Here is an 11,785-nt window from a genome sequence, read left to right as displayed (position 1 = left end):
ATTCTCCGAGGGAAAGGCCTGGGGACCTGTCCTGAGCACAGACTCTTCCTTTCCTCAAGACCCTGTGAGGAAGGGCTTGCGGGAAAGAAGAGGAGCAAGCTACCACCTGTTGATTTCGCAGGACGCCGGAGGAGGTCACGCTGGTGGGCTTGGGTCTGATCGCAACCGCCCACAGAAGCTCCACCTCCGCGAGCGCGGGGCTAGAGTGCGCTTAGAGTCTGGTCCTACCGCAGACGGTCGCAGTAGCAGCTAGCACCAGCTCGGGCCAAGGCGCGCCTGGGTCTCTCCGGCAGCGGGAACGCGCCTGCTGCAGGGGAGGGCCGCGCGCCGCGGGGTGGGGGTAGGGACGCCTGAGCCGGAAGCGCCTCTCCGGAAGGCAGGGGGCGGTGCCGGCCTCGGGCGGCTGGACGATGGCGGCGGCCCGGCGGGAGCTCTCCGCCTAGTTCGGAGCTGCGCAGAGCAGGATGGCCGCGATGGGGCCGGCCGCAGCAGGAGACCAGGTCCCGGGCGCCGAGGCGGAGCCGGGCGCCTCGCCGCCGCCGCCCCTAGGGCCCCTGCTTCCTCTGCAGCGGGAGCCGCTGTACAACTGGCAGGCGACCAAGGCGTCGCTAAAGGAGCGCTTCGCCTTCCTCTTCAACTCGGAGCTGCTGAGCGACGTGCGCTTCGTACTCGGCAAGGGCCGCGGCGCAGCCGCCGCTGGGGGCCCGCAGCGCATTCCCGCACACCGATTCGTGCTGGCGGCCGGCAGTGCAGTCTTCGACGCCATGTTCAACGGCGGCATGGCTACCACGTCGGCGGAGATCGAGCTGCCGGACGTGGAACCTGCCGCCTTCCTGGCGTTGCTTAGGTGAGTGGCGGAGGCGACGGGTGGGCTGCACCCCAGCTGCTGTGCCGCGGAGGTCGGAGTCATACCGCAAGCCGGGCGGCATCTGCCGGTTTTGGGAGTAGATGTGAGTGTCTGTTTCCACCAGCGTGCGTCCTACCGTTGAAGGCGTGGGCGCATTCCAGTTGACCTAAGTTGGGAGTAGTAGAGGATGGTTGAGGTTGTTCTTAGTGCTTACTGGCAAGATTTATATTTTTGTTCACTTTTTTAAAAATATTTTTTAGTTGCAGGTGGACACAATACCTTTGTTTTATTTATTTTTATGTGCTGCTGAGGCTCGAACTCAGTGCCTTATACAGTGCTCTACCACTGAGCCACAATCCCAGCCCCATGTTCGCTTTTTAAAGTTATTGCTTAACGTATTAGTCGTCAAGTCTCAGGAAAGTGAATAATCGAAACAAATACATGTGTTTACTTGCCGTGTGTTTCTGCACAAGAGGTCACGTTTGCTCAAAAGCGAATTTCGCCCTTGTTATATATTTGCTTCCTTTTAATATTTGAGGATAGTAGAGTCGCATCTGATTGATTTTGTTTAGTGGAAGGGAGTAATGGTTCGGCATTAATTAGCTTTTTATCACAAGAGTTCTGTTAGGGAGGTGTAGGTATTTTCCCCAATTTTACAAACAAGATTGAGGCCCAGAAAAGTCAAGTAACTAGTCCAAGGTAATGGAGCCAACTCACACAGAAGACCATGTGTGTTTCATTATACCAAGAGGTTTTTGGCTGCCTGAGTAGAATGTGTTGTTTTTAAAGTAGCAGAATCTTGAGCCATACTGAATCAGAAACATACAGGTCATTGGAACAGAATAGAGTCCACAAAGGCTCACCAATCGGGAATATCAATAGGAAATAGAAAATAAAGTTCAAACAATCAGAAATGAATGCTAAAGTCCCATTAAATGACTAAAAGGCAGGATTTTTAATTAGGAAAAACAAGTACAACTTACTTTAAAAAAAGTTTAACCGCAGTAAATAAGGAAGTGCAATTTAAAACTATGAGATACTTTTTCCTTTCTTTTTTGACACCACCTTTTTTTTTTTTTTTTTTTTAAAGATAATTTCTGATGAGCACTTTCTGACAAAGATGGGGTAAAAACCCTTTTGGAAAATAGTTTGGCGCTAGATTTTCTTTCCATACTCAGGAAGCATCAAAGTATTTTTAAAAATTCTGTACAAAACCTTTATAGTAGTGTTATGTTTTTAGATATTTTTTGTTGTAAATGGACATGATGTCTTTATTTTATTTGTTTTTATGTGGTGCTTAGGATCGAACCCAGTGCCTCACACTTGCTTGCTACCACCAAACTACAGCCCCAGCCCAGTAGTATTATTTATAATAATGAGGAAGAAGTCAACAGTAGGGAAAGGTTTGGTAAACATTATATTCCACTCAATGGAATATGATGCAGTCACTAAATTTGACACTAGTAAAAATCAGGTAATAATATGACATGTTTATGTTAAATAGCATTTGGGAATTTTGTGCAATGTAATTACAACAGTAAAAAAAAAAAAAAAAAAAACAGGCAAACATACCTAAAGACAAGGATAAATGGAAACACTAAGATGATGGTATTTTTTCCCCTTCTTTCTCTTTGTTTACCATATTTTCAATATTCAGTTGTATTTATTGGGCGGCACAATTCAGAAGCAAGATCTAGGTCATTTTGGTTTGAAATTGACCATTCAATTTTCTGGATTAGAAGTGTTTTTCAAAATTATCTGTGGGCTACCTGCATTGTAATATGTAGGGCTTCTTATTAAATTTGTAGATTATTTCCTCTCCTTAACAGTATTATTTTTGGAGATGAGACCTTGAGAACATTTTTAATATTCTCCCTAAGTGACTGAATTTGAGAACCATCAGTCTAAAAATATCATTAGATATTTTTCTTAGAAAAAGAAAATTTTCTTAGAAAATTTTTCTTAGAAAAAGTGTTGAGGGCTGGGGAGATAGCTCAATCAGTAGAGTGCTTGTCTTGTAAGCACAAGGCCCTAGGTTCAATCCCCAGTACCCCCCCCAAAAAAAAAAAAGTGTTGAGATTGCTAGGGTAGAATGTAGAGTAAAAAAATGTATGTTTCATATTTTTATTGAAGGTGCTAATCAGTCCTATCCCATCATTCGAAAATAAGTTGCTTTTATAGTCCTTGAAATATAGCACAATGCAGTTTCATTTCTCATTTTCTATTTTTAGTGTATTATATTTTCACAATATTCATCCTTTAGGTTCCAGTCATTGTTCTATTCTGAAATTGATACCTAGACTGTTTTTTCTTGTTGTTTTCTTTGCTTTTGTTTTCTGTGCTGGAAATTTAACCTAGGCCGATTTTTAAACTTAGTTCTTGGCTGACTGAAGCATAGATGCTGTATTTACCTAATATAGCAAGTACTACCTCTACTAGTACTTGAATTGTAAAAGCAGGGTAGCTGGGCAAATTTTTATTGCTTTTACAATTTTAATTAGTTATCATTGAAGACTTATAAACTTAGGTTTGAAGCCATTTAAAAAGCAGCTCACTTTGAACTCTCTGCCCTTTAAATGATATTCTTTGTTCATTTGACCATTGCTGTATGCCTCCGTGTGCCAGTCACCCACCGTTTTTGGTTTTGGGATATAGTAGTAAAGAAGAAAAGTCTCTACCGTCATTAAGCTTGTAATCTAGTACAGGAAAACTAGGATATAATATGTCAAATACTGATGAATGTTTTGAATATGATCAAGCCACGAGGGAAGAAGTATTCTAAGTATCTAAGCAAGATAAAGAATGTTTTAGGTCCTGAGTTTCTCCTGTTGGATGAACTGCAAGAGTAAACCATTGTGATTCCAGCAGAATGAGAGGGAAGTAATAGAAGACGAACTTAAAAAAAAAAAAAAAAAAAAAAGACATGACAGGATCACGCAGGGCTTTTAGTTTCATCTATGCGTGATGAAAAGTATGTGGAGGGATTTGACTAGGGGTGTGGTGTGATCTGATTTACATGTTTTAAAACTCATTTTTACAATGGTTTGGAGATTAGACCATAGGGGGAGTAAAATAAGAAGTGGTGGGGTAAATTAAAAGGTTTTTACAGTAGTCCATCAAGAGAAGGTAGCAAGTTATACAGGATAGGTAGCAGTGGTTGTGATAAGTGATCAAATTCCGGATATATTTAAAGAGAGAACCAAGAGGACTTCCAAGACATCCAAGTAGGAATGTAGAATAGACAAATATGAATATGGAGTTAAGGGAAGAGCTTTTCAGTGAACATAAATTTGAAAGTTAAGAATGAATGGTGTTTAAATGATTGGGCTAAATGAGATTACATAGGGAACGGATGTAGATTATGAAGAGAGATACAAGAATGAACACTGGTATCTTCCAGTGTGTGTGGAGATGTAACTGCAGAAAAGGAGTATAAAATGAAATAGGCAGCTTGTTAGTGGAATCCTGAAGGTCAAGTTGAAGATAATGTTTAAGAAACAGGGAGTAGAAAACTAGGTCAGCTATGCTAAGTGGCCAGCTATGTAAAATATTGTTGTGAGTTGGGTAAAATGACATTAAATTGATTATTAGTTTTTTATATATATATATGTGTATGTATGTATTTTGGTTGCAGATGGACAGATACCTTTATTTATCTATATTTATGTGGTACTGAGGATCGAACCCAGTGCCTCACATGTGCCAGGGCGAGTGCTCTACCACTGAACCACAACCCCAGCCCTCATTATTAGTTTCGATGAGAGGGTAACTGTGAATAACCCTGTGGAGTGTTTTTGGCTGAATAAAGTAGGTTGGGGATAAAATGGGAGATAACAGCTAATATAATTGATCCTGTCATTTTGTTGCAAAGGGGAGCAGCAAAATGGAGGGATGACTGGAAGGGATGGATGGTATCCTTAGCAGAAGCTTCTTTTCTCCCATTAATTCATGGCATAGCTTCAGACTTTTAAGTTTCAACTGGACCTTCCCAAAGGGTTGTCTGGTATCTATGCAGATGGACCTGTCTTTAATAAAAATATCTTTGTTAATGAGTCCTTACTCATTTACATTCCTATGTGCCTTATGTGGACTCATGTTTCAGACCAGTCTTTTGAGACAGTCTTGCTTAGTATTATCTCCTGAATTGGTCAACTTTTGCCATAATCATGTTATAAAGAATCCCAAAACTTGGGTGCTTAAAAAAACTAATTTATTCTTGTTTCTGATTCTGTGGGTCATCTGGGAAGTGACTTGTGGGCCTGACTCCCAGTTGTAGTTTGGTTCCATTTTGTTGTACAGACTTCTCATCCTTTTCAAGACTTAACTCTCTCCATTCATGCTATTAACAATTATCTTTCTAACTTGCGAATAAATGTTATGGTTCCTCTGATTATTTCAGTGATTTATTTCTGCCTGTAGGGTGAAGTTTAAACACTTCAGCAGGTACTCAAAACCTTTGTGGTTTGTTCTCTGTCCCACCCCCATCTACTCAATCCTGATTCCTGGTGGCCTTTTTCTTGCTTTAGTGCCTGCCTTAGAAAAGGGCTCCTTCCTACTTTGCAGTCTTTTGCTTAAATCTCCACTTTTAATTACTACAGATAATCTTCAAGGTTTCCTTTTTTTTTTTTTTTTTTTTTTTAATTTTGAAACATTGCTTCTACCTAGAGGCAGAATCATGCACTAGCTCATCTAATCTCTTATGCCATGTTTTGGTTTCTGTTACTATAGAATAAATCACTCCAACGCCTAGTGTCTTAAACAACGGTTTTATTATCTTTCATAGTAATGTGGGTTGACTGGGATAACCTGGGTGGTTTGTTCGGCATCTCTTTCTGGTCTCATGTATTTGTACCAGCTAGCAACAGGACCTGGTTGCCTGAAGGTATGACTCAGATTCTGGAATGACTGAGCCTTTTCCCCTTTCCTTATAATCTCAGATCCTCTCTAGGAGCCTTTTCCAGCTGGTCTCTTCAACAGGGTAGCTTGATTTCTTGGCTGATGAGTCCCAAGAAAAATCAGGAGCTTCTAGATATCCTTGAACTGTAGGCCCCAAACTGTCACAGAGCCACATTCCGTTGATTAAAGGGAGCCATACTATGCTTATGCAGATTCATTATGAGACAATCTAAGAGTGAAGTAATGGAAGGTATGATTTATTGGGGAGTATCTTAAGAGATTAGTTATGTATTGTATCTAATGGATACTTGTGTTATCATTATGGTATTTTTTTTAATCATATCATTGGTAATCTTATAAGCTATCTTATCCATATTTTTATCTCTAGGACCTATCACAATGCCTTTAATATGTAGTCCTCAATAAAAGTTTTTGAGTTACAATACAGATGTTTTTATACATGGTCTTGCAACTTTTTCCTTATATGAAATCAAGTTTTCGCCTCACTAACCTTTTTAAAACCTTTAAATTAGATTAAATGTAACCTAAATTTTATCTTTTTAGAGACCCATCTTTGGAGAGAAAACAGGGATAGTTTGATGATATAGTCATTTATCTGTGTTCTTATTCTTAGAAGTTATATATGAGAGCTTAAGTGATCATTTTAAAATACAAAGAATTGTGGTAATGTTATGTTTAGTTTTTAAATCTTGGCTTATTTTAAAAAAACTATATGAGTAAAATATGAATCATAGTGACTTGTTTTGTTTTGTTTTGTTATTACTGAGATTGAACCCAGGGACCCAGAGGCACTTAACCGCCAAGCCACATCCCCAACTCTCTTATATATTTTTGTTAGAGACAGGATCTTGCTGAGTTGCTTAGGGTCTTGCTAAGTTGCTGAGGCTGACTTTGAACTTGTGATCCTCCTGTCTCAACCTCCCAAACTGTTCGGATTACATGTGTGTACAACCGTGCCCAACTGATTATTAGATTTTATTTTAATATATATTTTTTTAGTTGTAAATGGACACAATACCTTTATTTTATTTATTTATTTTCGTGTGGTGCTAATGATAGAACCCAGTGCCTCACATGTGCTAGGAAAGTGTTCTACCATTGAGGTAAAACCCCAGCCTGATTTTTGGATTTTTTAGGTAACTTTTTTTTTTTTTTTTTTACTAGAAATGAAATGTTTTCCCTGTCAGTGTTACATAGCAAGACTGAATTGTCTAGTCAGTTAACATGTATTTATTGAAACTTAAACATGTACCCATGCTATGCCTGTTGTAGAAAAACATATGAGAGTTCCTTTTCTATCTGACCTTAGCTATCTGTAGATTTACAGATGCAGATTTATCTCCCCTTCGATGAAGGAGAGAGAAATGAACCACTTTTATTCCAGGTAGCTATGGGATGCTAAAACTAATCTCATGATCTTCACTTACCTTAGTTTTCTCTATAAAATGGAGACACTTCCTACTCTCAGGATTGAGTGTGAACAAAGTGAGATGATGTATGTGCAAATGCCTAAGAGGCTGCAGAACCTTAAATAAACTTCAGATTTTCAGTTTGCTCTGTATCTTTTAATATATTCCTCAAAGGTTTAGCTCTGATTGATTGCTTATCTACAATAGTGCTGATCATCTCTACAAATGTCCTAATTGCTTTCCAGATTCCTATATTCAGATGAAGTTCAAATCGGCCCAGAAACAGTTATGACCACTCTTTATACTGCTAAGAAATATGCAGTCCCAGCCTTGGAAGCACATTGTGTGGAATTTCTCACCAAGCATCTTAGAGCAGATAATGCCTTTATGTTACTTACTCAGGTAAGTAAATGTAACTAAAGTCTGTGTCATTATAGCTTAAAAATTGAATATAAGCATGATCACATGTGAATATTTAGTATTTCCTGAAAAGTTAATTCCAGATCATTATTTTAAAGTATATGTATATTTTTATAATATCTTTCAGGGGAATATATCAGATTAATACAGTTTTAAACTAGACATACATATTAATACAATACCAAATAATGTAAAAAAACCAAAGCCTTATACAAGTGGGGTGTTATAACTAAAGGTTAGATGGCGATTTAGGATTGGAGTTGGAATTAAGATCCATTGTTGTGCCAGGCGTCGTGGCCCTACCTACAGTCCCAGAGGCTTGAGAGGCTAAGGCAGAAGGATCTCGAATTCAAAGCCAGCCTCAGCAAAAGCAAGATGCTCAGCAAGTCAGTGAGACCCTGTCTCTAAATAAAATACAAAAACAGGGCTGGGGATGTAGCTCAGTGGTTGAGCGCCCCTGAGTTCCATCTGTGTCGCCCCCCCCCCCCCCAAAAAAAAAAAAAAATCCATTGTTGTTCCTGCTGTGGTTGAGAAAAATGATGCCATGGAATTTTCTGGACATCTTTGTTCTTGGTTTTGCTGGATCTGAAATAAAGATCAAATATTTCATTTCTTATCAGATTGACTATCTTTGTACCTGATTTTAGAAGCTTTCTGGCCCATTCCTGAGGGTGTTAGAATTTTAGGTTTATATGAAATAGTCTTTCATGTTTTACAGTTTTCATAAAGTACAGTATTCATACAAAAAGTTCACATATTTTAAGTATATAGTGTAATTGTTTTTTACAGTCTAAACATACCTATGGAAACATTTAACCAGTCCTTAACAGTTTACTTAGCTTTTGTTAAATGCCTATGATCTGAATTTCAAACTTTAGATAGTTTTTCTTTTTAGACAGTGTTGTAATGCTCTTGTATGAATTTTTAAAAATATTTTTAGTTTAGATGGATACAATACCTTTATTTTTTTTATTTATTTATTTATTTATTTATTTATTTATTTATTTATTTATTTATTTATTTATTTATTTATTTATTTTTCGTTTGATGACTCTGAATTCCTTTAATGTCCTGGTCATTGTGTGAAGTATGTTTCTTCCATAGGTGTGATGAGCATGCATGTTCATGTCCCTCCTCTGAGGAGCTTCTCAGTCTTCCCAGACACACTCAGTCACTCGCTTCTCTTTAACACAAGCGCTCCTCTGCTTCCATCACTTCTCTCCTGAATGACAGCAGTTATTTCTTGCAGCTCTCACTACATGCACATGAATTCATGAACTCTGGCTACCACTTTCCCCATTCATTTCTGCTCTTTATGTGTATCTGCTTTCTTCTCTTCTGACTCCTCAGCCTTGAAAGGAATCACACAGAGACACGAGCCAAAGCCAAACGCCGGAGCAGTTCCCTATTTTTTTATTTAATTTTATGTGGTACTGAGGATTGAACCCAGTGCCTCACACGTGCTAGGCAAGCGCTCTCCCGCAGGCCACAATCACAGTCCTGTGTGAATTGTTTTTAAAGTTCTGAGTAATATTGAATCCTGTTGGATGTGGTGATGCATACCTCTAGTCCTGGTATTTGAAAGGCTAAGGAGGGAGAATCCTTTGAACTTGGAAGTTTGAGACCAGTTTGGGCAAAACAGTGGGACCCCCTCCTTAAAACAAAACAAATATAATCCCTTTGAATTTTAGTACTGGAAATAATCACTGATGACCTCTAGCTCAACTCTCATTTTATAAATGGGGAAAACTGAAACCTGGACCAACTAACTGCCTGTCCAAAGTCTCATAACAGGTGAAGCTAGAGTTCAGAGTTCACATTTCCAGTTCAGTGTTTATTCTGTCCTATAGGGAAACATGATGTTTTGAAAAAATCTCTCTCATTAAGTATTTCTTTATAGAAGAAAGAAGCATGCTGATGTCACCTCTTTTGGACATTATTTCAGAACTCCATCTATGCCAGACACTAAGCTAATAGTTGTTGTAGTAGTAATAGTAATAATAGCAAAGTGTATAGGGTGATGATTGTGTATAGGCTCCTTTCTCAGTGTTCTTTATACAGTTAGTTCATTTAGTCCTTACAATAACTGTGACCTGTAGTGTTCAAACTAAAGGTTTTCTAATTGTTACCGTTTTATAGGTAAAGAAATCAAGTTGTAGAAAGGGGAAATAACTTGACCAAAGCCATGTAACTAAAAAGCTATCTCCTTTTTTTTTTTTAATTTATGAAAAAAAGTTTAGTAAGTTAATTGATATTCATAAGCATCACAAAGTTATTGTTCAAGGGGTTTAATGTATATGGAGAAGGTCACTTAGCTACTTTTACATTTTAAGTTCAGTTATGCAACTGAGACAGAAACAAACTGAACTTTGGCAATTAAAATGCAGATTTCAGCTTCAGTAGGTCTAGATGATGAGGCATGAGAATCTGCATTTCTAATAGGCTTTCAGATGATACTAGTGTTTCTGGTCACTTCGAATGGGCAAGGGTTATTTAATAGACATCACTAAGAAGGAATTTTTTAGTATCTTAATGCCTGAGAACTCTGCAGTGTCTTAATGGCCTGAGAACCCAATATTATGTCAAAATTTTTACTCTTGGGGTCACATGAACTTACTGCTCCTGCCAAGTGAGTTATTTGCACTGAGCATATTCATTTAATTGAGACTGTCTATGGAAGCTTCACTCTAAAACAGTGCCAGTATGTGGTACCAGATGATTTATATAGAGAAAAACACTTTTTTATGAAGTGTTATCAGAGATAATACTAAAGTAAATTTTGAGAAAGTATATTTTACTCTAAGTGAGGTAGATTTTGTAAGAAACTTAATATTGCCTATGTAATATAAGGAGTGACTGACAGTTGCTATCCTGAATAATATAATTTTTGCAAATAATTTTTTTCCTAGATTGAAAGATTAATTTTTATATTTTTAACTAAAATACAGTTGAGTTGGTCAGAAAGTTTATTATAAGCAGTTTATTATAAGCAGTTGATCTGCTTGTAGTAAACTTTCACTTCATCATAATGTACTGTTTCGTACTTTAAAAATGCATAGGGTTGGGGTTGTAGTTCAGTGGTAGAGCACTTAGGCCTAGTATGCGTGAGGCACTGGGTTTGATTCTCAGCACCACATACTGGATCCTGTGATTATTTTTTATAACCTGAAATGCAGCCAGAAGACTGGATAAAATTATTGTATTAATGTTAAATTTACCAAAGCTAATTACTAGGTTTTGTAAGAGAATATTCTTGTTCTTAGGAATTTAAGGCTAAAGGGCTATGGTTTCTTCAGATTCTCAAATGGTTCAGCCTGTGTGTGTGTAGGGAAAGAGAAAATAAAGCCAAGCAAAATCCTAGATGCTAGATACATGTTTAGGTAAATCTGGATAAAGGATATATAGGCATTTGTATTATCCTTGCAACTTTTTTATAAATTTTAAGTTCCAAGTTAAAAATATTAAAAGAAAATAACATGACGTAGAGTTACTATTTTATTAATATAGATTTAGAGCTCAAATTTATTAGCAGTTTGACAAAGCAGATCAATATAAACAGGTTCAAGAGGAGCGTTTCCAAACATTCTATAATTTTTTAAAAAGTTCTGGGACTGGGGTCGTGGCTCAGTGGTAGAGCACTTGCCTAGCGTGTATGAGGTACTGGGTTTGATTCTCAGTACTGCATATTAGATAAGTAAATAAAATAAAGGTCCATCAGCAACTAATAAAAATATTTTTTTAAAAAGTTTTGATGTAGGGACTGGGGTTGTGGCTCAGGTAGAGGCTTGCCTAACGTGTGAAACACGGTTCAATTCTTAGCACCTCATTTAACTAAATAAATAAAGATCCATTGGCAACTAGAAAAAAATTTTTTTAAAAGTTCTTATGTAAAATATTTACATAATGTGAGTTAAAGTTTTTAATACAAGTACTTTTAAAACTATATACAAATTTTACACTTTTAATAAAAATATATGTAATTAAAAAAATAAATCCAACATGTGCTTGCTTCAGCAGCACTATACTAAAATTAGAATAATATAGAGATTAGCATGACCCTGCATATGCACTTCACTTCATGAAGTGTTAAAATAATAAGGTAATCCAATGTTCTTTTCTCCCATAAATCACAAGATACCTGTTTGATTTAGAGATTTTTATCAATTGCTCAGTAGTATCTGAATTATTGAAT

General features: G+C 37.6%; 1 protein-coding gene across 1 annotated transcript in view; it reads left to right on the top strand.

The window, feature by feature from the left end:
- The first annotated feature begins 350 nt into the window (after positions 1–350).
- BTBD1 (BTB domain containing 1) overlaps positions 351–11,785 on the top strand; it is a 36,243-nt gene continuing 24,808 nt past the window's right edge. The window contains exons 1-2 of the mRNA XM_079128470.1: positions 351–847; positions 7,419–7,575. Coding sequence (XP_078984596.1) covers positions 465–847; positions 7,419–7,575 — 540 coding nt within the window. The 5' untranslated portion in view covers positions 351–464. The remainder of the gene's footprint in view (positions 848–7,418; positions 7,576–11,785) is intronic.

This window comes from Sciurus vulgaris (assembly GCF_902686455.1).
Source record: "Sciurus vulgaris genome assembly, chromosome: 2".
Lineage (NCBI taxonomy): Eukaryota > Metazoa > Chordata > Mammalia > Rodentia > Sciuridae > Sciurus > Sciurus vulgaris.
The sequence above is the reverse complement of the archived record's forward strand: the minus strand, read 5'-3'. Positions and strand labels throughout refer to the sequence as shown.